The following is a 26,467-nucleotide window of genomic DNA, read 5'->3' as shown; positions in this document are numbered from 1 at the left end:
TGTGTACATATACATGTAATACCCATTTCTCTTTTAAAAAAAAAATTAAAGGTTTGAATCATTTTCTTGTGGGTTTGATGCAGTACTATTTTTGGTCAAACCCAAAAGAAAATTTCCACCAGGATTATAAGTGGAACCTAGAAAAATAGTTACTTGAGACAAAAACTCTTAATGCATTCCATCACTAAGTGTTTAGAAAAGTAATAATTTCTGTGGCGTTTTAAAAGTAATTATTTATAAGTGCTTTTGTGAAATGCTTATAAGCAGCACACCCAAATCAAATCTATACATACACAGCTCCCCTCACTTCAGAAGACAATTTTATACACACTCTTCAAAACACTATTTTATATGTTTTTCTGTCAGACAAATTCTTTGGCTACATAGATTACATGTATGATACACGGACCGGCAGTCTCATGACATACTAAACAACTTCAAGTAGGTTTACCTTTTTCTGGTCCAAAACTGAGGAGTTTCATTTTATCCCAGAAGAAGATCTGAGAATTTCAATTGAATTATGATACACCAATTAGGTCTTAGATCAACTATAAGAATCAATATATATATATGTATATATGTATATCATCATAATTGAGTTACATTAATCTCTGTAATTCATAACATTTCACTATCAAGAGTTTCCAAACTGAATTAAGCTAATATTTTCTTTCTCTAGGCAAACAAAAGGAGAGGCCAAATTATAGTTTTTAAGTGACTGAGAATCCCGTTTAAAAAGTAATTGAAAAACAGTTTATTACAGGATAATCATTACATTTAATTATTCGCATACATGTAAAGGATATCAACAACTTGAATTCAGAAGCTGATTTTCACAAAATTATCTTTTAGTCAGGGTTTCTTTTGAATGTTTTGAAATACAAATAATTTATTCACTTATTTTCTCAACAGACAAGAAACAGCATACCTCTCGATTTAGAATGCATTTCATTTCGTGTGTGCAAAATAGCCAACGAGTAATGAAGTGATCAATCAACCATTATGCTCAGCAGCAGACTGCTCAAATTTTCCTGGGTTCAACAAACACTGATGTTGTCCTTGGAGGCACCTTGAAGGACCCAGAGGATGCTTCGTATGATGACATCTTGACAATTTTATCAGTCGACGTCACCTGCACAATGATGATATTTAAATGCTATAACAAATAAATTATTCAGGAAAATTTTGGAAATTGTAATTGGTAAATTCTTCTAAAACTTCGGATCCTCAGAACTGATAGTACTTTTAGGAAGATAGAAATATAAGTGAAATGAGCTTCAAACCTACTTCACATGATTCCAACTTTTCGGTGTTGCGAATCATTAGGTTCTTTAAATGATCCAGGTAGAGTGAAATTAAAACTGATAAGAGATGGAGTTAGAGTTTGGTCACATAGATAAATAAGTTGAAATCGAGGTAAAATATCCCATCAATATTACTGAATTATTTTACAGATTATTGAAAACGGCTTTCATTTGTATCTCAGGAAGTACAAATCCCCAACCATCTCCTTCTATGGTGTTTGGAAGCCAGAAGGCTGTGGACTCGGCACTTGGCCTCCTAAATTGTGGATAAGCTTGGGGCTTGGTCGGCCTTCAGAGCTTGTAAATTGAGAAAGCAACTCTTAATTTTATTCCTGTGTCTATTTGATGGACCATTTAAAGAGAGAAATGAGGATTCTTAAAAAACTTACTCTATGTTATCTATAATTGAAGTTTTTTCACTTGGTTGGACATCATTGTTAGGGATATTGCATAATCTTCACATAATATTCTCACTCTTATCTTACATCTGTATTTTCAAATATGTCTCATTCAAATTATAATTCAGAAACTTCAAATGTATGTTCTTATCTTGTTTTACTTCACTTAAACATATGTAAAGAAATTTAATCAATGGTATTAGAGCATAAATCCCATAGCCTCCAATTCAACTTCTTCACTCAAATCTCGTTAAAATTTTCCTCCTCCATTACCCCCTATAGCACACAATTTCAGGCCTTGTTGTATTGTATAATCTGTAAGATAATGTCATGAGTGCCATCCCATGCCTGCTATCCACATTCACTGCCACCCACACCAGATGAAACTCTGCTCGTATATTCTAGCAGCCTGGATTCCTAATTCTTCATGCTATTTGGGTATATATTTCAAATATTGCCATCTTTCAAATTGCGTCATTTGAAACCTCTTGAGACGCCTGAACTAAGCTCAAGAAACTCATTGCTAAGAAATTCCATTCATGGGTCCTGCACCTTAAGGAGAAAATAACTTTACCCCAGCGAAGTTTATCTGTCCTGGAGTACGCGAATAAATAAAAGCCCCGGTATATGAACATGCACTCATTGACACATCTGTCACTGCTAATGATGTTAATCTTCATATTCTAAATGGCATCAGACTGGACTTTAATGAACTGGTTGCTGTGATCATAGATCGTGACTGCCATCTCCTCCGCTACAAGAGTTACTGACTTACAATTTAGGAGAGAATCCTAATCTATTGAGTCTCCTAGGAAAGAAGAAGATTTACACCAGAAAATATGGGATCCAAGTATAAATCAAGATCCTAGATTTTTGGTTCCTACATTCTAGGAAGTAAATTTTCCTAAATGAATCTTGTTTAGGACTTCTAGAAGAAGTAAATCTTCTTAGAACCAATCTTGTTTGAGACTTCTACAGAGATATTGCATGATATTCACATAACCTCTTCACTCTTATCTTATCTTCATATTTTAAAATGTGTTTCATTTAAATTGTAATTCAAAACTTTAAGTATATATCCTTATTTTGAATTACTGTATCTCACATTTTAGATGTTCCAATCAATAAGAATCATCTTCTTCTCAAATCTCTTCAATCATATCCTGTAAAGATGGGGAGAATTTGGGAAACATAAAGATTTTTTAGTCTCACTTTTTGTTAATCCCTTGAATATGGCTGTACCATTGTATTCCTCTTTCCTTTTTCTTTAATCTTCAAAAAGACAATCTAATACTAGGCTACACATAGACAAAGCACAAATTAACCATGCTTCATATGAAATTTACATTTAATTTAAATATAAATGTAGCAAAATCATTGACTTCTAGCATATTTCAAAAAAAAAAAATTAATTGACCTCTAGCCTTGATAACTTGTGAAACAATAGTAATAAGTTACTGATTATCAAAAAACTAAAGTTCATACGACAATGTCCAAATTAATTACTTCATATAATTTGTAGCTTTTCCAGTCCATGTAATTGTGAAATGCCAATCCTGGTGATTGGATTGGATTTGTTCTCCTTTTTTGACCTTCTATATTTTCTATTCTGCTGTGCTATGTTAAAAAATTATAGAATGTCGTAATTATTTCGGTTAATTAATCGAATTGCTACTTTATATAATGAACCATGAACTATCTTTATTTCTTAATCACACTGTACCGACATTGAAAATGAGTACCTGCACAGGATGCAGTTCAAGTTTCCTTCCCTGCAGTGTAGGGCTACAGAATGAGACTTCAGAGGGGCGTGCATTGAAGATGACCACAATGTAAGAGTAGCTGCCAGGAGCAGAGTAAGAACGCTGTTATTATGCTATTAAATAATTTTAGCATATAGAAAGAATATAGTGATCATGTTACTCACATGGGATCAAGTTGAGATAACCCAGGAACACCATCATAACCATCTTCAATGCTCATCACAATGATGCCAGGGACCTCTGAAAGACCAGTGTTATGGAAATGTACTCGCTCCTGAGAAACAAAAAATCATCTCACCTCATTGACACTTGAAAATCATAAGTTAATAGTCATTTTGACCTAAGAACAGGTATTTGCTAAATAAAGAAGTACTAAAAATAATGAGGGCACATGAGGAAAACATGAGAATCAAATTAACTCCTACACAGTCTAGCTAATTCACACTCATTTTAAAATTTACAGAATTTATTAGCCCAATTTTGTGAATGAGCCAAAGGAAAAGAAAGGAATAAATCAGGACATGTTTGAGAAGCCTCGAGAGAGAATATTACCATTCAGAGATGGTGGGGTGGGAATTTAAGGCAGGTAAATGTGATGAGAAATCTGAACGATTGGGAGATTGCTAAGTTCTCCTTGCTACTTTGTCTATCATTACTTTGGATGGAAGCAATGATCAACCTTTGTGGAGTCTTACTTCTATAGGAGTATTTTCATTTAGATCCTACTACAAGTTCTTAACTAAGCAGGAATTCATGGATTGAATTTTCCTTTTAGACAAATTTAAAAGGTTAAAATTTTGTGTGGGAGGTCAGTAGGGGATGCATTTTGACTATGGATAAAATTGATAAGGATATGAATGACTATGGTGAATAGCTGTTACTTAGAAGGGCTGCGGAGTCCTGTAATCATGCTCTTCTATGGTGTCCAGTTGTCTACAAACTTTGGTTAATGGTGTATGGGTTGTTTGGGTATTAGTTGGATAATGGCAGATTCGATCAGAGATGAAATTTGGGCTTGGAAGGGTGTCAGAGGAAGGAGGAATTACGTGAATCTCATTCCACCTACCATCTTTTGGGTAATTTGGAAGGAGAGGAATAGAAAAGCTTATGAGGGAATTGTGGATGAGGAGGATTTTGATAGTATTAGGAATAGATGATTTTGAACTTTTTGTTTTTTTATTCTGGGTCATCCTTTCCATTTTATGAAGGATTTTGGGAATCTTACACAAATTTTGCTAGAGTTATAAATAATTTGTGTACGGATTGACACTCCCTTGATGACTGTTAATATAGTTATATTTTTATTTGAAAAAAAAATGGAGAATACTACCAATGTCGAATGCCCATTCACATGCTCCTACTAAAAAGTTAAAATAAATACAACCACTACCAAAAAAGAACGCAGAAAAAAATATAAGGTTCATTTTGCATGCAGGAAAATTTTTCCTTTTTTTCCCTTATATGCAGTAAACAGGAAAGATAGAACTAGAGATGCACGTGTCAGAAAGTGTAGTGGAAAGGATCTACAATGCTTGCTGTTTTCCTGAAAAATAACCTGTATGCTAGAGAAAGGCATTGGGCTGGTACGCCAATCTCCACACTCACACTGCTAATAGAAACATAAATCTAAACCTGTCCCATAACCGAAGTGGGTAAAAAAAATTTTACCCATTACCCACTCTCTTTAATAGGGAACAAACTATAATTAAAAAAATTCTTAATTCATTATTGTCTCCCCTTTGTTGGTAGCTACTAGACACTAAGTTCGGGGAATAGGGAAAATTATAAAAGAGAAATCTAAAAGATTCAGTTCCTACAATATTTAAAATCTATTTGAGAGGAAACTAAAATTTTAGAATGCATAAACAAACCTAAGTAACTTAAAAATACAAATTAATATAGTAATTACAAAAATTGGTTCCAAATTAAGATCTTGTTATGCATAATTAAGTCTAATCAAAAGGTCACAAAATGATTCTGAATTAAGCTTGTCCTTGAATATTATATTACTGAAATCATACATGAAGAATTGCATTTGCTTTGTAACAAAAACAAACAGTTTTCCTTGTTGAAGAATTTTTCAATCTCCCAGTGGCAACATAAAATCTCAATTATAGCATACTTAGAGCCCAGTAAAATAGCCATTGTTCTCACCTGTATGGCATTTGCTGTTTTCAAACGGAACAGTGGTGAAGAATACCGGATACGTAATACGTTCTTAAACTTCTCCAAAGTAGCTAAGATATGGTTTTTTTGAGGCTTGAAGGACGGATCTGCCAATCTTGGTTTTATTCTGAAGGGAAAGAAAACTAACAAGATTACTGCTTGGAAGGAAAGAGTGATGGTGGGAAGCCAGAAACAAGTTATCTCTATTTGACCCAAAAGGGAAATAACTTGGTGCTTACAGCGCCCAATTCTTTTCATTTTTCTCTTTTGGAGGGAGGCCAACACCCCAATTGTTAGAATCATAGGAGAAGTCTAACCTGAAATTTTGTGAAAAGAAAACAATGAATCTGACATAAACACATTGATGTCACAAGAATGTAATTATAGATTACATACTCCTGTCTATTAGAAATTACATGCACAAGTTAAACTTTCATATCATCACTGTGGACATCATTTTTCAGGCTACAGATGAAACTACTGAGATGAGAAAAACCGAAACAAAAATTGTAAAAAGGAAGAGAGCAGACCTGTTGAACCAGTCACCAGAATTGTATGAATCACGATCAAGAGATTTTGAGCGTAGAATCTCATCACCAGCATGGAAAAATGGTATTCCCTAGCAAAAGTACTAAAATAAGGGGAAAAAAACCAGAATTGTGTGTTGCAAAAATGAATTATCAACATAGGTAATGTTCATTAACTAGATGCTACATTAACCCTTGATAACCAAAAGCACTGAGTAACAGAGTGGCCCTACCATTTATTTAATCTGTATGGCTTGTGAGCTTTTTGTGATACAGAAGAAGAACAAGCAAGTGGAAGATTTTTTAAATAATTCTGTGTTAATATAGGTTTTTTATTTTATACAATAATAGATTAAATTGGACTTAGAATTATCTAAGTTAACCATATTGTTCTTTCTACTCATCTCCAATTCTTCCCTCTTCTACCTCAAACCCTCTTGTTCTATCTATCCCTTTGCTTTGTTCCTGTGATTCAATCTCTCCATTCTCTATTTTGCTTTCTCACTGTTCTTGATATTTCTTCAGTGTTCTTCTCATGTTCTTCTATTTCCCTCCATAAGTTCCTCTAATATATCTTGCCCTACATCAATATGAAGAGGGGATTTGATAGCATTTAGTTGAAAACTAGGTTTAAGCAACTTTGAATAATATTAGAAGAGGTCAAAAACCTGTGACAATGCTATCATACTGGTTGCCAATTGATTTATCCTGCACCTCTCCTCCACTGATATTTTCTTTGGAGTCTACAAGAAGAGAAATTGGACCAGAAAATTTAACCAACCTAAAGTAAGATAAGATATCAAAAGACTATATTGATAATACCTTCATACTGGCAATGTCAAACAGAGTTTCATTGTCATGAGCCGACACATAATTGATCTGAAAATAGTAAAATGTGTCAATTACATGGTTTGAATCTTTATTAAACCAGAACCCTCAGTTTGAAGCAAAATTGACAGAGCTCATACTTAAGTTTATAAGGAAACTAGTAGCACAGAAGTTTATAAGGAAACAACATTGCACATAATCAAATGAAATATCCGCATAAAGATTCGTCAAGTCTCTCATAATTTACATATTTATTACTGTTGGTAGGTTCCTGGAAAAGGAAGAAAAGACCTGTTGCCAGAAAGTGCAAGAATACTCAGAACTGGAAAAGATAAAAAAAAAGTTGAGAAACTAGAACCCTTAAAATAGCATCCGAATAATTTGCTCCCATTTTTATCAAAGGTCTACCACATGCAAGTCAATCTAGTTATAGAAGCAACAGAAAATCCTAGTATCTCCATATCAGACAAGAATATCATATTCCTGTACTGTCATGATATGTAGTAAACCAACAGTAAGAAAGTCACACCAAGGTCTACCAAATTATGTGGTTAATTCCAACACACTACAAAAGGATTTTCACTCAATGGAAATTACAGTTCAAGAACCCTTAAGAATTGTATCATTAATACACCATGGGGAAAAGTTCAGGCAACAGAGACATAGGAGAAGCGAAACATGAACCCATGATTTCACATTACATACAAACTCCCCCAGTGCAGGATGAGTAGTGATTAAATTAACTTGTACTACGGATAATTCAAAAAACGAAGAAGTTTAGGAGAAAAACAGGAGGATAGAGATGGGTACAAAAAGATTGGGGATGAAGGTATGAACAGTATGTTCTTTTCTTACACAATACCTGCTAATTTCCGTGTTGACATGGAACAAATCTCTATCAGATTGGGCCCGAGGAACATATATACTATGGATGGATGCTCTATTCTTTTGCTCAGGGTGATACACTTCAGGAAGGCTCTAGAAAAAGAAGGAAACGTCAGGACCTGGAAAGGTTAGGGATATTAATTTCTGTTATTCTGTTAAGAATAAATAGCTTCTAAGAATTGGCCAGGAAAAATTCCAATTCAAAATGACACTGGTAAACCAGCTGTCACTTGTACCTAGTGCTAAGACTTTTTCTTTGTTTTACTCTCTATAGTATTGATGCTGCTATATATTATTCTAGGGTTGTGATAGCGAAAATCATGAATGAAGTGAATGAAAATCCACTCTAAATTCTATCCTCTAAAAAATAAGACTCTTGCTAAAGAAGAATAAAATAATAAACTAATAACAAACTTATTCTAATGGTTCCTTAATAAGCTTAAAATCAAACTTATACTAATGGTTCCTAGATAAGCTAACTATTGTAACTAAAAAAACATTTCATAATATTAAAACATATCAACTTCTAAGATTTTCTTGTTTTGCATCATTGGGACTCCATGCATTAGCAATTCTTCGACAGTTATTCTTTCTTGTAAATAGCTAGTCTCTCTCCCTTTTTGGCTTTTGTAGGTGGATAACTAATCCTCCTTATTTGTTTCTCTTTCTCCCTACTAATATATCTTCTTTTTCAATTAAAAAAAGGACTTCTTATAATGGAAAAATTCAAAGAAACATGGTTGTTGAAGATCATGATCCTCTTTCCCTCAACTCATTAGCACTAAAGTTTATAACTTAATATTATTGCTTCATGTTAGGAACATCAGTGGCAAAATAACACCTTTTGATAAGGTATATCAAAAAAGGAGAAAGACAAAGAAGGAAAAGAAATGATGTAATCTGCAAGTGTTGTTTTATGTGGCTGTCTACTCCGCAGGTGCTGTTTTCTGTAGCTGTTATGTGGCTGTGTTTAAGTGGTTGTTAATGTATTTGCTGTTGTTGTCTTGTGTGTATGGTAGAAGGAAAAATCAGTGAGGAAAAGTGTGTAGTTTGTATTGTTTAGGAATTATGTTACGTGTGTTTAGTAGGAGAAAATTACAGAGAAAAACAGAAGGCAGTTGGTTGACTCTGGAAGTAACTGCCAGGATTAACTACTCTTTCTTTCCTTGTAAAACTTGCATTATTCAGAGGGGGGCTGCAGAAAATTTGTCAAAAAAGTTTCTTGAGTACTTTAGACTCCAGGAGATCGTTGAATTTTCTCTTAAGGGGCCCATATATTAACAGAATCCCAAAACTACATCCTAAAAGAGGACTGAAACACTTCAAGTCAATCATTTTTCTTTTATAGAGGAAGAAACTTAATATAATTGTTTCATTATGCTGCTTGTTTCCCAAGGTTCACTTAAAAAGTGTGTACTTTCTGCCATCTCTTTCCTCTCCACTTTCCCTTTTGGTTGTTTTTATGGCCACTGTAAAGGCTGGGATCTGGCCTTGGTAGAAAATGTCTTACTGATCTCAGCAAGATTTGATCATTATGCATGACCCAACAAAAATCAGTAAGACCAGAAGAAAATATCTTATGGATACATCCATGAGCACACTTGCAATGCATTCCTAAACATGACAAAATTATATTCAAGATTTTTTTTTGGAAATTAAAGAATTATACTAAAAATATTGACCTACAATCTTAAGAAACATAATCAAGAGTTCAAATGAACTGACAGTTTCAATGGGAGATGAAGTGTATCCGACGGGTGTCCCATCATTTGTTAAAACTTCTGATCCTTTCACCTGAGCAAAGAACAATAAAAAATATCAACACTCATCAGAATGAAGAAAGGAAAGGAAGATAACCTCCTTACTGACCAAAGAGCATGTTCTTTTCTTTTTTTTTTTTTTTTTGGTTCAGCCCCATTTGAAGAGAGGGCAGAACTCCAGGAGATACATAGGAGGTGATTGTAGAACCCACCCAATTATGGTTGATTAACATATCTGATTCCAAAAACAGATCTCAAATGCACAACTTGTGACACAAATTCACTCAAGCAGCGCACTTTCTCCATCCTTGTGCATGTTTGTGCAGGCATAAAAAGTGGATACATAGGAAATAACAAACTATTTGCAGATAAGAAAGCACAGTTTTCATATAGAACAAAATGCAATTGCAAAATTCTCAAGAACCAATGTATACCTCCTTTCCTTCATGACTGGTAAGTACAAAATCCCTCAAGTTTGCAGCCATGCCAACCTGAATAACTCCAGATAATTATAACAAAAGAAAAATGTAAACTTAGATTGTTCAGGTGTAGCAATCGATTTTGGCTTCAATTTAAAATGAATCTTCAGAATAGTATATAATGTATACAATAATAAATGCAATTTCCATCATATTAGAAAAATGATCATGACATTTGTTATTAGTCATCAATGTTTATGCAAATTTGTTATAACATCTAAGACAAAAACTGGCAAAAGATACCCCATGTATACACATAATAACATGATGGAAGGATGCATATAGACAATTATGGATCTATCTACTGACTAGTATAGGGCAATAACTATCTATAATAGCCAAAAAGCAAATGTATGCACTCCTTGAAATGGTAAATATGGTACATCTTATATACATGCTGAGCAACAGTTTAGTGGAGATACAATATATAATCTCAACGTCAACTCCTTAAGACTCCAATTGCCAGCGAAAAGAGGTGTTGCATTTCATCTAGCATAAATGTGGAGTGTGTAAGCGCTCAGGATTGAGCCCAGCACCCCATATGTCACAGGCTCCACCTGCAGTGCCCATGAAGCCACTGAAGCTGGACCAGAGGCACCATAGACCCTTAATGATAACCAAATAAATGGCTATCAGTCAGCAGTATCAAATCTTGGCTACTACAGCTAATTACCAGTGATTTAGCTAATTTTAAGATTAGTTACAAGTTGGCTTTGTAACCGTACTGCCTCTGGAGAATAAAAGGTATTTCATGTATGACTGTTTACTAAATAGTTTCCCATATAACATTTTCTATTCTTACTTTTTCTTTGCTTATTATAAATATTCTGATAGATACAGTACATTTATCCCTCAACAGGATAACAAAGCAACAACGAAGGTCAAGTCACATTAACTAGGCAAGAAATGAAGGACCATTCACTAGTGCACCATCTACCTTTAATAACCTTTTCAATGTTACCAACTATGATATAATGTGGCAATGTACCTGGATGTGATCCTTTGCAACAGCAAGCATAAGTTGTTGAGTAGCTTCCGAATCTTGGTCATGATCATTAGGCTGCAAAGAAGGATAAACAAAATATCAACAAGACATACAGAACCATAAGTGTACAAAATAAAATATTATAACCGGTAAGCCAAAACTTTGGTTTTCGTATTTCAAATGTGTAAGGTCGGGTGAACCCCTCTATTCGTTTCATTTTGCTTTGGTGTTGATGCACTTAATGACATGTTGACAATGGGGTCGGAGGGAGATTTGGTTAAGGGTCTTGTTAGAGAGGTAGAGTGGAAGTCTCTCATCTCTATTTTGCTGATAATATATCATCTTTCTCTCATACAATGAAGTTGGTTTAGACTGCATTCACCCTTGTTCAAATTTTAGGTATTTTGGGCTTCACATAAACCTAAATAAGAGTGGTCTTGTGAGGATCGACATGGAGGATAACATTATCAAGGCTTTGGCAGAGGCTATTGTGTGTACTTGTTTATCTTGGCTGATTACCTACTTAGGTGTTCTGTTAAAGGGTAACACCTAGGATAGTTTTGTTTTCGGATGGCATTGTTAATAGAGATCCTAGAAGGCATGAGTGCTAGAAGAGTGGCTTCTTCTGATTGGATGGCAGAGTCACCTTAATCCGGGTTTTTCTCTATGGTATTCATTATCTTTCCTTATTTACAATCTTGCGAGGGGTGACTGAGAGTTTGGAGAGAGTTAGAGGAAGTTCCTATGGTTTGAGATACGACGAGATTTGTTGAGAGATCATTTGGTAAGGTGAAAAGTTTGTCAATGGTAGCTTGGGTATTTGAAATTTGGTCTTAAAAAATTCATCTCCATTGGCTAAATAGCTTTAGTCTTCCACAAGAAAGGTAACTTAGCTATTGGGATGGTCTCAAAAAATTTATTTCTATTGGCTAAATGGTTTTAGTATTCTTCACAAAAAAGATGGCTTGATATTCAGAATTTGGTCTCAACAAATTTATCTCTATTGACTAAATAGTTTTATTGTTTTGCATAAAAACCTTTTTCTCTGTGGCACAGGTGATTAAGAGCATTCACGGTAGTTACAGGAGTGAGTGGGATTCTATTCCCAAAAATTCCACTGCTCACACAAGTCCATGGAAAGTCATTTTCTCATCTTCATAATCTGTTTATCCCCTTTTACCCATCTCAGAATGGGAGATGGATCACATATTTTTCTATTGGTCAGTGTAGTTTTCCTATTAGAAGTTTCTAAAAATCAAAATACTGAACATGAAAATTGATCCAAGTGATGAAATTAGTAAGAAAACTGAAACAAAAAATCGAATGCTATTTTTAAAAAAAAGTTTATAATACAATATGATAAATGTATTAATATGCTTAAATATAAATAATATTTAATCAATACAATAAAGTATATATTAATATATAATATTTTAAAATTAAAACTATATAATTAAAAGATAAACCATATATATTTTTCTTTTGGTTTTTTGATCGGTTCGGTTCCAGAAATTTGGAACCAAATAGCAAACTGAGAAACTGATTCTCTTTTTCTTCAAAACCAGTTGACCCAAAAACCTTTTTAACCAAACTGATTTAATAAATCAAATTCTGTTATATTGGTTTTTTCCACTTAACCAAATTCAACACAGCCCCTACCTTTACCCCATTGTTTTCCTCGTCTTTATAACATTTCCTCATGTCACAACATCCCTATTCTAGTTTTATTAACCATCTTCAGCAGAATATGTCCTGGAATTTGTATTTTTTCATAAACCTCAATGATAGGGAGAAGATTGAAATGTTAGACTTGATAAGCTTCTAAGAGAACTTTCACTATTCTCACCAATGTAATAGCAAGATATGCATCTCTGACTCCACAGAAATCTACTCTTGTATGTCTTTTTTTATTTCCTATATTAGCCATCACCCTAACTGCCAGAAAATTTCTTTTACCAGTGCATTTGGAAAGTGAAAATCCATTCTTAGGTTAAGGTTTTTGCTTGAACTGTTATTCTCAACAAACTTAACACTAACAACTTGTTGCAAATTTGTAGGCTTAATCATGCTCTCCCACAAGATACTTGTGTTATGTATTCGAGGAAGGGGAAACTCATGATCATCTCATTCTTTAACTTTGATGACTTGCACAACGTGTTTTAGGTTGTTTGATACTTTTGGGTTGGTGCAGGTTGCTCCATTTTTGCTAGAGTGCTTCATGAGCTCAAATCTTCCATGAGCAGGGGGTGAGGAAGGATCTAAACCTTATGGAGAGGAGCACTGTTTGTGCGTTTGTGGGCATTGCAGTTGAAGCAAAATCTTGGAATGTTCGATTACCATTTCTTCCCTTTCCAGCTTCTGCTGGGAAGGATGACTTTTTTGACCTCCCTATGGGATAAGGCTCATGGTTTCTTTATAGATCTCCCAATTTCTGTGTTACAGTTCGGGCAAGACATTGTATTGATTCTTTTTTTTTTTTTATTTTGCTGTTTTGACCCTCTGGAGTTAGGAGGCTATCTTATCTTCCCATTTTATATTTTCTCTGCTCTTTTCTTTAATAATGTTTATCCTTCTATCAAAAAGTTTGCAAAATCATATAATGGAAAAGTAGTTTTCTTTTTTTTTTTTGGTTCTCAGGAATGGATGAAGAAGGCGTCACCAAATTACAAGTTGACCAACCAAACATAACATATCAAATTATTATTCAGTTCCAAGAAAAGGGCTGCCGGGAACTCTTAGTTCAGATTCTAGTATCACTATTGTAATAAATTTAAGGAATCAACTCAGATAACTAAAATGTGATCTACATGAGTCAGCAGTCCTGGCTGATCAGTGCAAAGAGTCTTCAGGCACAATTACTAATATTTATACCATTGACAGATAAAAAAAAAAAAAAACTTTTCACATTCATACAACTTTACAAAATCTGTGTTCAGAACAAATCCAGAAATTTTTTGGAGTTCATTTTTTGACTGATTACGAAATTACTCGTCAAATTGACAAAAATTGAACTCATAAAAATCCATGTGAAATTAAAAAATACATTCTAATTTCCATCTATTTTGATGAAATAGAGGATAAATCATTCCAATTTCACATATAATTCCACATGAGATCAATATTGATAGAATTTGGAATTTGATTATTCCAATTCCATATAAAATTCCATATGAGGTCAATTTTTATTTATATTTTCTCCTACTTGAACTAGGTGTAAATTGACAAAGAATTCCAGAAAATCTTTAAATCTAGCTTCAAAATTAGTTTAAAATTTTTCTCGTTTGATTATCAGCAAAAAAATTCTAAAAGCCCTAGCAGACTGCAGCAAGAAATATAATTCCCCAGCTTTTTCAGGATTAAAAATAGTATCGGCTCCACATTCGTTGAAAAATTATGCTAAAGTTTAGTTGAAGTTGAAACTAGGCTATTATAGAAGTATTCGGCTAACTATAACTATATAATATCAAGGTCAATACCTGCAGATATAGACCAGTAGCAAATCCTTGTTCAAGAGGATGACCAAATGGAGATCCACCATTAATTGCGTCCCGAATACGATCATTAAAACTAAAATAAATTACCAAAGTTAATAAAAGTGAAAAGAGCATTTGAGATTGTTCAAATAAATGTACTTAGAGCATTTAGGTGCTTTAAGTTACTTAAAGTAAATAGCTTTTTGGTTTAAAAAATAAGTTTGCGTGTTTGCATAAAGTGTTGATTGTAAAAATATAACAGTTATCTTTTGATTGAAAAACTAATACAAGAATATGTATTCATCATTGGTACTTTTATAATTCACATATTATATACTGTTAATTTTAAGTGGATATAAGAAAGGTATAAAAGTAAGTTGTTTGACAAAAAATAATAACCTAAAAAAGTGAAAATGAATTGCTTAATTTTTTTTTACCTAACTTTAGTACTTCAAGAACCTAATAAACGTCTTTTTTTTTGTCAACAAACCAGGAGATTAAAATAAAGTGCGTAAAGCCACTTATAAATGTAGAATCTTCATTCAAGTTGGTAAATTTTGGGATTATGGTAATCAAGAGTTCTTATCCCAGATTTTTGGAAATAATCTCTCCAAATCAGGGATTTCATTTTTCCTTTTCCACTGGAGGATTTTTCTCCAATTATACACTCTTCATTCAATAATAATAAGAAGAAAACCCGTATTTTCTCTAGGTTTCTTCAACTGTTGTTCTACGTTTTTTTTCACAGTATCAGGGCAACCATCCCTGGAAACCTAATACTAGAAAGAATATGCATTTTTATCTAAAGATTCCAAAGAACTAAATAGGTTTTTTGTTAGCGATCTAAAGATTCTAGAAACCAGGTTCACTTATCAGAATCAGGTAAAGGATGTAAAGACGCAAAGAGATTAAGGCCATAGCTTCAGAGCAGTCTCTGTTAATTAAATGTCTGTAGAAAAAATGGAAATTCCAAGAACATGAGGACCTTTCTTAATGAGAAAAGAAGCAATAGGATGATTGTGACAACATATCAAACATTCATAGCACAAGATTACCTCCCAATTCCAGTTCCACAAAGATTGAACTGTGAAGCATTCACCCCACGTGCATTTTTTGCAACTTCACCATAGTCCCATCCTTCACCATATCTACAAAAAGATCAATATGGTTAAATGAAGATGAACGATGGTAATATGCATAAAATAAAGAATATTATTTTGAGAATGAAGATGCGTGCCAAAATATGATATTGGAAGATATAAATGTCATCTTCAACTTACATATAAATGCTTGAACCATCAACTCCATCACGTTCCTTTGTTAGCCTATGGAGGGCATCATTTGCTTTGATCTATGCTCAGATCATAGTATGTATAAATATCTTTTATTTGCATATATCTTTCACATTCATCATCATAAGTTGGTAGTAAACTAATCAAGAGGAAAATAATATATTTGTTGACAATAAGTTGACTTTAATGCATAACAAACATATGTTACTGTGCTCTTATTTATTGAGGTGGAAGAGGCTAAGATCGAAAAATCAAAATGAAGCCTTGACACATGCAGTTCACACGTAAAACTGGTCAAATAAAAGGGTGGATTGAAGAACTCTTGTTTTAATTTTATCTGTTTAATTCTGTATTTAGTATTTTTTGGCTCGAAAACTGTTCAGTTCAAATTTTTCTAGAGTTATATTATGAAAAGTTTTAAAATATTTTTAAATATTAAAAATGAAGAAAAGAGCATGTATGGTCCTTAGGTCAACCTATCAGGTGAACCGAATAAATTAAACAGAATATGTTGTTTTTTACTTGACAACAGATCAACCTGCATCAGGCTAACAGTATATTGAACTTTAACCTATCTTCAAGTCGACAAACACCATAAAAAAAACTAAAAGTTAAACATATGTGTAAAATTGAACATCAAAAATATTGAAAAGTTCATACTTAGTAAAAAAAGGTTGCGTAACTGCTACAATATAATTTTTTTCGAAACGAAACTTTCAGTTGTGTAAAATAATTAAGGACTGTAGTCAATTATTCCAAAATCTTAAGTTGACAAAAATTATCCTATCTATAGTTATAATTTATATGATAACACACTTCATGACATGCAACCTCACTAGGTTAAAAACAAGTATCAAACACATACCTGTCATACCCTATGCTAAAATTCAATTAACAAAATAAGATAACCAAAATTTGAACTCTAAGCCTACATTCAATATTATGTGAAACAATTTTTATAATCCATCCTTACGAAAAGTTATGTTAATAAAAAATGACTCAATTCTAAGAAATTGCATTAGACACCAAAAAAAAAATTGATATCTATTAAGTAGCTCGGGATTTAAATTGTTCTTGAGGTAAAATATGCATTACCAATCTTGTCATTTACCAAGTTATTCATTTTTTGACAAAACTGTAATACTTTCATAATCGATTTAGGCTTCGGAAAACAGGCTGGAAATAACATGTTAAGGAAGTCCTTCAAGGGAAAAAAAACTTGTTGATGTGTGATAGCATTTTATCAACTAGTGAAGCATTAAAATTTGAAAAAAAAAAAAAAATGGGGAACTCTCAAATGGAATTGCTTTAGGAGATTTATTGGTGGTCAAATCTATTTATGTATCCATTAATCTCCTGGTATTGTAGCTAGCATAAAACTCTAAGAGTTGTTAATTGTAGAGTTGCATTGATATACCTGCATCTTTTTTTCTTAAAATTTTTAAAAATCCAAATCACTCACCTCCTAAGGTTTCTTTAGTCCTTAAGCTGGCAATGTCTTACATTAACTCCTAACTTATGATTAAAAAAATCCACAAGGCATCATGGAATTATGTTATAGACAGCAAATTATGTCTTTTGCTGGCCATGTGAACATAAGGTACATTTCTGGTTGATTCTCACCATTAGGGAATTGAACTTCTGTATCTTGATGTTTATTCCAAAAGCCACAAACAGGCAAAATTCGAAGGGTTACTTACCATTGTACTTTTCATTATATGACCCATAAGGTCAAACCGGAAACCGTCAACCTGAAAGCATCACAATTAGATCAACTACCTTGAATTTATATAGGGCACCAAATAGTTTCCATTACACAGACAGAAGTGTAAGTGCACATTGATATATGTGTCTGCCCTTGTACATGCCAAATTGTACGGGAAATCATAGGCCTTTGCCTTAATGAACAATGAAAATGCAAATAAAGTTATTTCAAAAGAAAAAGTAATTGGAGGTAAGAAGAAGGAAACTATAGGAGATATCTATCCATATGCATGAGGTTGCATCATATATTTAAGAACAAAATTATATTCAGAAAGCATCAAGGGAGTGTCCTACTAAACTGTAAGATGATAAGTAATCACCTTGTAGTTAACTGCCCAATGAATAAGATCATCGAGAATCAGGCGTTCAACCATATAATGTTCACTAGCAGTGTTGTTCATGCATGTGCTGTTTTCAACAAGCCCATCAGCATTCCTTCTCAAATAGTAACCTGGAACAACCTACAAAATGAACTTTGTCTCAGGATAGTTAACTATCTGGCTAGTTAGGCTAGGATAATAATTATGGGGAAAAGGAAATAGAGCAGAGGGAAGGAGACAGGAGAGAATAGAGGCTGTCTGGTCATCAACAAAATATAAATTGATGGAGGAAAATGTACTCCAACTAATATTTTGACATCAGGGCAATAACCTTATTCTTTCTCAACCCTCTCCATTTTCCTCATCTCAAACACACCCTAAACGGAAAGGAATAAATGCAAGTACTAGAAATTCCAAAAAAGATGGTTACAGATGAACATCAGTGCCAAATCCTGACCTTATCGAGAACAGAGTCCTTATTGAACGGCCCACTTTCATATAAATGGTTGTAAACAACATCCAGCACAACACGAAGACCTAGATGGTTGATAGCCTGCATACAGGAATGAAAAAATTAAATGTGTTAATAGAAGTACACCCTTCCCAAGGAGATAAAAAAGAGTAGTGAAACATAGTTGATCAGATACAGCATATATCACTAAAACCATTAATAAGTATGGTTCATCTAGCCGAGGATGTTACAGTCTTTAGACATGTAACTGGAAAGAAAAACAGCTGACCTGAACCATCTTTCTGAACTCAATCACACGGCATGGACCATTTGCATTACTTGCATAGCTTCCTTTAGGGACCCCCCAGAGAACAGGATTATAACTTTTTTAGCAAAAGAGCAAATAAAGCATTAGAAGGCCATCCTACATAATGACTTAAAAAATTCAGCAATTTAGAATCTTACCCCCAATTATATCCATCCTCATTCTGGATTGCACTAATTTGAGCTTGTTGTTCAGCAGAATCTGGTGGCAATTTTTCCAGAACAGAGGCATCTGAAAAGCCTTAATGTCAGATAAACGAACAATGAGAAAAGAATGCAAAATCCATATCTGTTCATCCCATTCTAGTGATCTAGCATGCGATACAGAAGCATATGCCTGACAATGAGGTCATATCAACTGAATAAATAAATAAAATATATAGACATTTCTCTTTGTTAACATGTTCACAGAGTGAATTTTAAAGTTTTAAGGACATCTGCAGAAAGATTTCTAATGGTTTATGGATATCGTACATCTAGTTGCCAATCTTGTATTCCTTATCATAGGCCAAAGCATGATATTCTTATCAATCGACATTAGTGAAGAAAATTTTTAAGTAATCTTTGAAACATATGAAAAATTTTACATGGGAAAGCAATAGAACTTTAACAGTAGAGATTAAACTACTCTTACCCACAGCTTTCCAGTTCTCTTTTTGATCACCAACCCCACCAAATTGAAAGGTTGGCAGCAGATGAAGGTGACTGACACCAGCATCTGATAATTCTTTTAGATGATGGATACCTGCTGAATCCTGCAAAATGAATGCCTTGCTGTTAAGTATTATTTCTTAAATGATTGGCTATAGATAAGTGAAATACGATGATGATAACGATGATGATGATAAGAAAAGGGGAAGAAAAAAAGAATGAACCCTCAACGTCTTCATCCTCCAACTTTGTTTAGATTGAATAAACAGCAGCCTTCCTCACTATCATTATATATAAGTCTGACCCCACCGATATTAGCTGTCTCATGAACTTTAGGAATCATTACTCAGAAGGAAACATTCAAACTAGAAAAAAAGCACCCCAAGTCAGCAAACTCATTAGACCGGACAGAATCTCACCCTTTATGGTATACCAACTATGAAGGATGAATGCCCTAGTGAAACCATCTAGCCCATGTGCTTTACCTCCATTGCAAGAGCTAAGAGTAATTCAAAGATCTCATTCTAATAGAAAGGGCACTCAAGGCAGTGTGCTCATCCGCACCCAAATTGAAACCAACGAGCTTCAGCCTCCACGCTTTGGTTTTACACAGTAAATCCACATAAACATCTTTATAACTTGTCTCCTCTCAGGATTGGAATTGACAATGGGTTTAGACATATTGTGAAAACATTCATGTCCGTTTCCTTGAACTAAGTAATCCTCAAACATTACCTCTATCAAATCTCTGCCATAACAAGCAATTTAGCAAGGTCAAGTTTGTGAGATTCTTTTCTCAGACTCAGCACCTTGAAGATCCCTAACCTCCTCCACACTGCCAAGTTGTTTTTGTTTTTGATAAACAAAGAAATATTATTGATGAGAGAAAGAAGAATACAGAGAGACCGGCGGATAGATTATCAAGCCGGGGAAACAATGCCAAAGTAACAGAATATAACAATGTAAAACAAGTAAAAGGAAACCGATATCATATCACTTAACCATGACATCCCAACTCCTACATGAAACAGACAAAGATATGTCTGAGTAATTCCCATGAGCCTTAATCCAGAGGGAAGACAAAAAAGTTGTCTTCTCCCACAGAATTGAATCAGGAAAAGAATGATTGTTGAAGAAGTGAAAATTTATTTCCAATCAGATCGTCCATACCCTAGCAGAGAGTGCACCTTTCCTTAACGGTCTAGCCTTGGTCTTAATCCCAAATCCACTACTACTGGAACCTTTCCTTAACGGTCTAGCCTTGATCTTAATCCCAAATCCACTTCTACTGGACTCAAAAAACAAGGAAAAAGAAAAAGGAAAAAAGAAAAGATCCAATAAAGGAGGAGTAAGCCAAGCCAAATTGAAAGTGTCAAACAACTTACATCATACTTTTGACGCCATCTCATAATGGAGAAATAGGTGGTTATATGTCTCACTACTCCTTTAGTACATCATAAAAATATCAGGAGATAAAGCTCGGTTAGATCTACGAATTTGCAATAGCTCATCAGTGTTTAACCGATTTAAAATTAGTCCAAGCAAACACTACCGCCTTTGAAGGAACCTTAACATGCCAAAAAGCCTTGATAAGCGTGTCGTGGTAAGAATCAGGGTTTTTGGTGAGGTGATTGAAAAAAGATTTGCAGGTATATAACCTAGATGAGTCAAGAGTTCATATCCTGCAGTCAGGTTGTTGAGAAGGTTGAAATGAATTTAGAGGTTTAACAAGGAGATGAGTTACTCATCTCTATACCGTTCAGGCTATGAAAGAAATGAAAATTCCAATTCATGATAACATTAGAAAGACAAAAAGATGGTCTATCGGTGCCCAGTGCCGGGAGGAAAGGCGAAAAAGTAGAGCAAACTGGGTACCCGATGAGCGCTCGCCCCTCCAATGATCCTCCCAAAAGAGGACCTTAGACACATCCCCACCTTGTACCTGGTATGAGGAAGATAAATATCAATTCATCTCTGTCAGAAGACACAGAACTGAACTCGTCTCTACTCCACTCTTCATCATTCTTTTAACATGAGCAAGCGCACAAGAAACCTTAAATCTAGCAACAGCCATAAGGCTTTCCTCTTCCCATAACTTTTAACCAGATCTACGAAGCCATCTACCTCAAGTCACATCTTTTTAAATCTGAATGGGGAGGGCCCCCTACTAACATCCAAGTCCACAAAAAAAATAGTTAAATAGTTAGAGATGAGCCAGGGAAGTCTCGACCGCATCATCCTAAGAAAATAATCAAAAAAACCAAAAATTTGTATATAATTGAAAAAGAAGGATTTCCTCTGTCATTGGATCACATTCACTTACCACCATTAAGGAAGGATGTATGAGGTTCAACTCGCCCATGATATTCGTGAATTCCTTAGTGCTATTATTAGCCTAGGCTCTTCCACTTGAAATCTTCAAAGGAGAAAGTACCATATTGAAATCACCATTTGATATTGATATTCCTGAGAATAAATTCTCAAGAGATGGACATCTTTCCTTTCAGCCTCTTAACCAACACAAGACTGTTATTCAGTCAAGACATACAATACCACCCATATTACCTTCAGGTGGGAGATCAAACTGGCCAACATCTCTAGCCTCCCATGCACTTCTCATCACACTTACCCTATTGTTTCCAATTTGGTTTCTTGCTAAACAAATCAGCACTCAACTTCTTTAAAGCCCTTTTAATACATTTCTCTGCACTGCTAATGATACATACATTCCATGAGATGATCCTGTTAATCATTGGAACACATTTCATGTTATGATGCTCGGACACCCTTTTCTGCTTGGCTCCCTTTCCCCCTTTCTCATAATTAACCAACCACTCAAATCTCCCTTCCCTCCCTGCTTTGCCCCCTATTATTTTGTTTGTTATTTCGACGATAATCTTGTTTTACTGGAAAACTACATTTTCTTAATAAATAAATTTTTTTATTAACATCCAAAAGCTTAAAGTTAACTAACAGTATAATTTTTTTTTTATTCTCATAAAATTTATGTATATGAGTTTATTTTAAGTTATTACGGGAAGTGTACATATTCTTTCAATAATCTTTTGTATAAATCTGAATATAGTAATCAAATATTCCTAGAAATCTGAACACCTGATAAAAATGTAATCATATTCCTAGTCATCTAGATTCTTAGCAATATATTAATTCCTAGTAATATTCTATATCTAAACCAAATGACCCTTTGTCGGTCAGCTCATATGTGTAAAACTAGATGGATAGAATTTGTCAAATTGTACTTTCCCAAAGACTAAGCCTACTCAACAAAGTAATTAGGGCTTTTTATAACATATGCAACATGGCCTGCAGCTTGATCCCTCCTCCAAAGTATTTCATTTCTTGCCTTCACCAAACAGCAAAATGTCCAATTATACTTCTCAAATGACTAAGCCTGCTTGTTTTTCCTGTTGAAAAATTTCGAGTTACTCTTTAGGAAGCTACCCACCACACTCAAAAGGGACCTCTTGCCAAAAGATGCTAACAATAGAGAAGTCCTTTATATCTGATGAAATAAATGATCCCATTAACCCCTATATTGCATCAATTTAGTCAGAAATCAGCATAGCCTCTTATATCAATCTAGGCTGTTCAAGGAATAGCAAAGAGAATGATATTTAACTATATCAATTCTGGAAGTTTTTCTTGCATAATAGGAATCAACGTCATTGAATGTAGTCAAGAAGAAAATATGTGTTTTCTTTTGAATAAAATTCTTTTATTTCCTTAAAAAATTGAGATCAGAAGAACACCACTACCTGAAGAGTGAAAGCCAGGTATCCACCGCGAAAGTCAGGGTTCACACTATGATCATTGGCACTGCAATAAAGAACACATTAACAAGATAAATTTAAGTGAAACAGATTCATCGAATTCTACCAACCAGAGATGAGTAATAGAACCCAAGAGGTTTCAATAAATAATTAAATTAGAATTACCATCTGTCTTTGTTTATTTCAGGGAAGGATAACGTGTAATGAGGAAAGACAGAAAACAAATAAGTGGCTAGAACCACTTAGTGAGTTTAGCAATCATAAAAACAAAATGGAGGTCAGAACCCTTAAAGACTCCAGAATATTTCTTAACCATAATGATACCATAACAAGCTAACTTTCTTTTTCTTTGAAGGTTTTCCAAACGAATAAACTGAAAAAAAAATCAAGAAAGTTCAAACTTGAATGAGTATTTGTATTTACCTAAAATCCCTTATATGCAACTCATATATACTAATATCAGAGAAAGAACGTAGATCCGGTTTTTCATCTGCCAATTTGTCCCATCCTTCAGGTTTTAAAATATCCACTTGAAGATTAACTATCAATGTCTTCCCACCATCAGATGAAAGCCTGCTCCAACAAGTAAACAGGAAGCATATCACTCATCATATATACAAATGTGTATTTATCCGCATATCAAATTCATAAATATTTAATTATAAATATGTTGTCGAGAATTGTGGGCTAACTAAACCAAGCAGCATACCCTCTTGCATATGGATCATTTGCATAGCATTTTTCAATTTGAGAGGTGCTTGGATGGTAGACTGATAACTCATAAATATAATAGCAGCCATCCCAACTCTTTGGCCCTTCAACACTCCAAACACCATTATCCTCCTTGAGCTGGATGATTTCCACAGGATTCCTATCTAATGGATCTTTATAGATGCAAGCACTTACTGCCTGTTTTTAAGAAAAAATAAGTAGATGAAAAGAGCTTTGTTCTTAGTTATGTGACTTTGGTTGCAAGTCAATGGCTTAGATAAATTATTCTATTTCAATAAGAAAGATATACTTGAGCTGTAGGTGCCCAGAGGTACAGTGACACAGCTTCTTCCGTGTAAATTGCACCCAGAGGACCATCATATGAGAATAATTCATCCAGAATTCCAGGTAATTGCAAACAAGTAGCGTTAAAGCATTTTCTGTCAGCTGTATAAATAGAGAGAACAAAGACAATGGACAGTTTTTCAGCAACTGCAACAGAACACTGCAAAAGATGACCACAAGACACAATACTTCTATTAGATATTAAGACAGGAAAAAGAAAAAAAATTTAAAAAAAGAGAAGCCGAGAACTGGAGCATCATTACCTTAATTCTCCCAAGTTTATAGGATATATCAATCGATGCGTCAAACAAGAGATAAAAACAAAATAGCAGCAAAAATTTGGAGACATCAGATCGTTGGTTCATTGTCATTTTAACAAAGGAGATTTCGTCAAAAACAATGGAGAAGTATTCATTTGGCTTCTTGTCCAGAAATTCCAAGAGATAGAAAGGAAATAGGAGCAAAAATTTGGAGACATCAGATTGTTGGTCCATTGTCATTTTAACAATGGAGATTTCTTCAAAAACAATGGAGAAGAATTCATTTAGCTTCTTGAACTCCCAAAGACAGCAAAAGCAGCATGAGACGCTGTATCTCATGTACTATGGTACCATCTATTCTACTTTCTGGCTAAAGCTGAATAAATCATGAGAAACGTTTTAAAAGAATACTTACAGTTGAAACAACCAATCGCCAGTTGGCATTTGAGGAGATCTTTGACATCCAAATCGGAAGGCACCTTGAAGGCTCGGTAATCTTGAATATGAGGAAACTTTTCAACCACCTAAAAATGTTAAATGTGAAGGAATAAATAACCAAAGTTAGCCCTTCAAAACTCATTCAATTACTGCAACATGCAAAACCAAGAAAAGCACCCTACCTTGCAGGCAAACCAGAAAAGCAACAAACCTAATGAGTTGACAGATTAACATGCTCTAACATGTTACCTTTATCGGAAGCTTGCCAGTGCCTTCCTCGAGCTTAACTTTCACATCATGACCTGCTAGCGGAGAAATCAGATTAACATAAAGGCTAGTAACAAAAAGAAGCCATTAAGATTAGAAGGCAATAAATAGCAAACACGGAAAACCTTGAATTCCATCTTCTGTAACAGACAAAGAAGCCGATTTACTTGCATATAAATAGCATGAACCATCTCCAATATCTACATTCCATGCAATTATTGTCTTGCTAACCCAGAATGCCCTCGAGTACAACAAACTGTCCTGCAACTGTTCAAAAATTTAAGAAATTCTTAAATCTAACTAAGAAAATTTCACTTTCTACCATAGATTTAAGATGGATGTGAAAAACACAGGGTTTGTCTGTATTACTGTGTGTGTGTGTGTCCTCTATATCTATATACACTCATGGTTTCTATTGAAATGAATTGAATTTCCACCGATGACATCTTAATGCCAATTCAAGCATTACTTAGAATTAGTATTAAAAATCACGACAATGTAGATTTAAATCCCTTAATATATAATTTATTTTCCTGAGATTTTGAACCTTCTATTAAATAAATCGTAGATTGCACATTCTTAGAATCTGATTGTTCAATAAACTTATTATTTCAAATTTTCATTATTCTTCTGGTTAATAATTTTAAAGCCCGCCACCCATTTAATTTCAAATTGGTCTCTAAATCTAAGCTAAAAAATACTTCATCCAGTTTCCTTCGACTATTTCAAATTCTAAAATAACAACAGCATCCTAAAATATGAAGATATTTCTAATGATTAGGTCTTCCACGTCCCAATTAACAGGAGTATTTCGAAAGAGACTGTAGTTCAGGGAAAGAACCTGAGAAGCGGAATTGGAGGCTTCTTCTTGAGGCATGGTCGGGAAGGAGGAGCAAAAGCAGAGAGGAAATTCCCTAGGAAAGGTTGTACAAGGAAACGGACGAGAGCAGTCGGGCTTTGATGCAATGAAGAAACGATTTCGTGGAGTTTCTGAAGGACCCGCAGCAAACCGATGAGAAGCAAGGACGGGAGATGAAAGAAGAGATGGTGACTGCGAGAGAAGGAGAGAAGACGATAATGCGACGGACATTTTATGGTTTTTTGCAGAGAGTGAGAGAGGTGAGGAGATCAGCGATCAGTGACCTGAACAGAGAAAATCTATGACGACGACGACGATGACTACGTGTTAATTATTTCGCGATAAATTCTTAATAGTCGACAGTAATTTAATAATTTTATGTAATAATTAAATTAATTATTTAGAATAAAGTACAATAATATTCTT

The 26,467-nt window shown here is 34.2% G+C and overlaps 1 protein-coding gene across 4 annotated transcripts; it reads right to left on the bottom strand.

Annotated features, from left to right (window-relative positions):
• Positions 1-227: 227 nt before the first annotated feature.
• On the bottom strand, positions 228-26,378 carry LDA (limit dextrinase). 4 transcript variants are annotated; one of them, XR_015816771.1, is made up of 29 exons: positions 26,024-26,376; positions 25,308-25,449; positions 25,165-25,217; positions 24,893-25,001; positions 24,183-24,319; positions 23,871-24,070; positions 23,585-23,734; positions 23,147-23,207; positions 19,354-19,474; positions 18,861-18,951; positions 18,685-18,778; positions 18,402-18,497; positions 17,945-18,085; positions 17,561-17,611; positions 15,849-15,919; positions 15,624-15,716; positions 14,572-14,662; positions 11,099-11,170; positions 10,066-10,122; positions 9,597-9,665; positions 6,981-7,037; positions 6,827-6,901; positions 6,162-6,250; positions 5,871-5,948; positions 5,620-5,758; positions 3,630-3,739; positions 3,445-3,544; positions 929-1,132; positions 228-500 (listed from the first exon to the last, which is right to left on the bottom strand). XR_015816771.1 is itself a non-coding variant. In XM_088212498.1 (28 exons), the coding sequence occupies exons 1-28, from the start codon at positions 26,270-26,272 to the stop codon at positions 1,022-1,024; spliced, it is 2,907 nt and encodes a 968-aa protein (XP_088068624.1). In that variant the 5' UTR covers positions 26,273-26,376; the 3' UTR covers positions 731-1,021. The 4 variants fall into 4 exon arrangements, 3 of the variants coding, with proteins under 3 accessions (XP_088068624.1, XP_088068625.1, XP_088068626.1); XM_088212498.1 differs by lacking the exon at positions 228-500 and having other exon boundaries at positions 731-1,132; XM_088212499.1 differs by lacking the exons at positions 228-500; positions 26,024-26,376 and having other exon boundaries at positions 731-1,132; positions 24,183-24,377; positions 25,308-25,393.
• Positions 26,379-26,467: the final 89 nt, after the last annotated feature.

Source organism: Carica papaya, chromosome 2, assembly GCF_054855325.1.
Source record: "Carica papaya isolate Zhongbai chromosome 2, ASM5485532v1, whole genome shotgun sequence".
Taxonomy (NCBI): domain Eukaryota; kingdom Viridiplantae; phylum Streptophyta; class Magnoliopsida; order Brassicales; family Caricaceae; genus Carica; species Carica papaya.
The sequence above is the reverse complement of the archived record's forward strand: the minus strand, read 5'-3'. Positions and strand labels throughout refer to the sequence as shown.

Bases quoted from the DNA above. Each gene is read 5' to 3' on its own strand.
- LDA (XM_088212498.1), bottom strand. From the start codon at position 26,272: ATGTCCGTCGCATTATCGTCTTCTCTCCTTCTCTCGCAGTCACCATCT. The intron at 25,002-25,164 runs GTAACATGTTAG...TAACATTTTTAG, and splicing joins CTGGCAAGCTTCCGATAAAG to GTGGTTGAAAAGTTTCCTCA. The intron at 18,779-18,860 runs GTAAGATTCTAA...TTGCTAAAAAAG, and splicing joins GAGGATGGATATAATTGGGG to TTATAATCCTGTTCTCTGGG.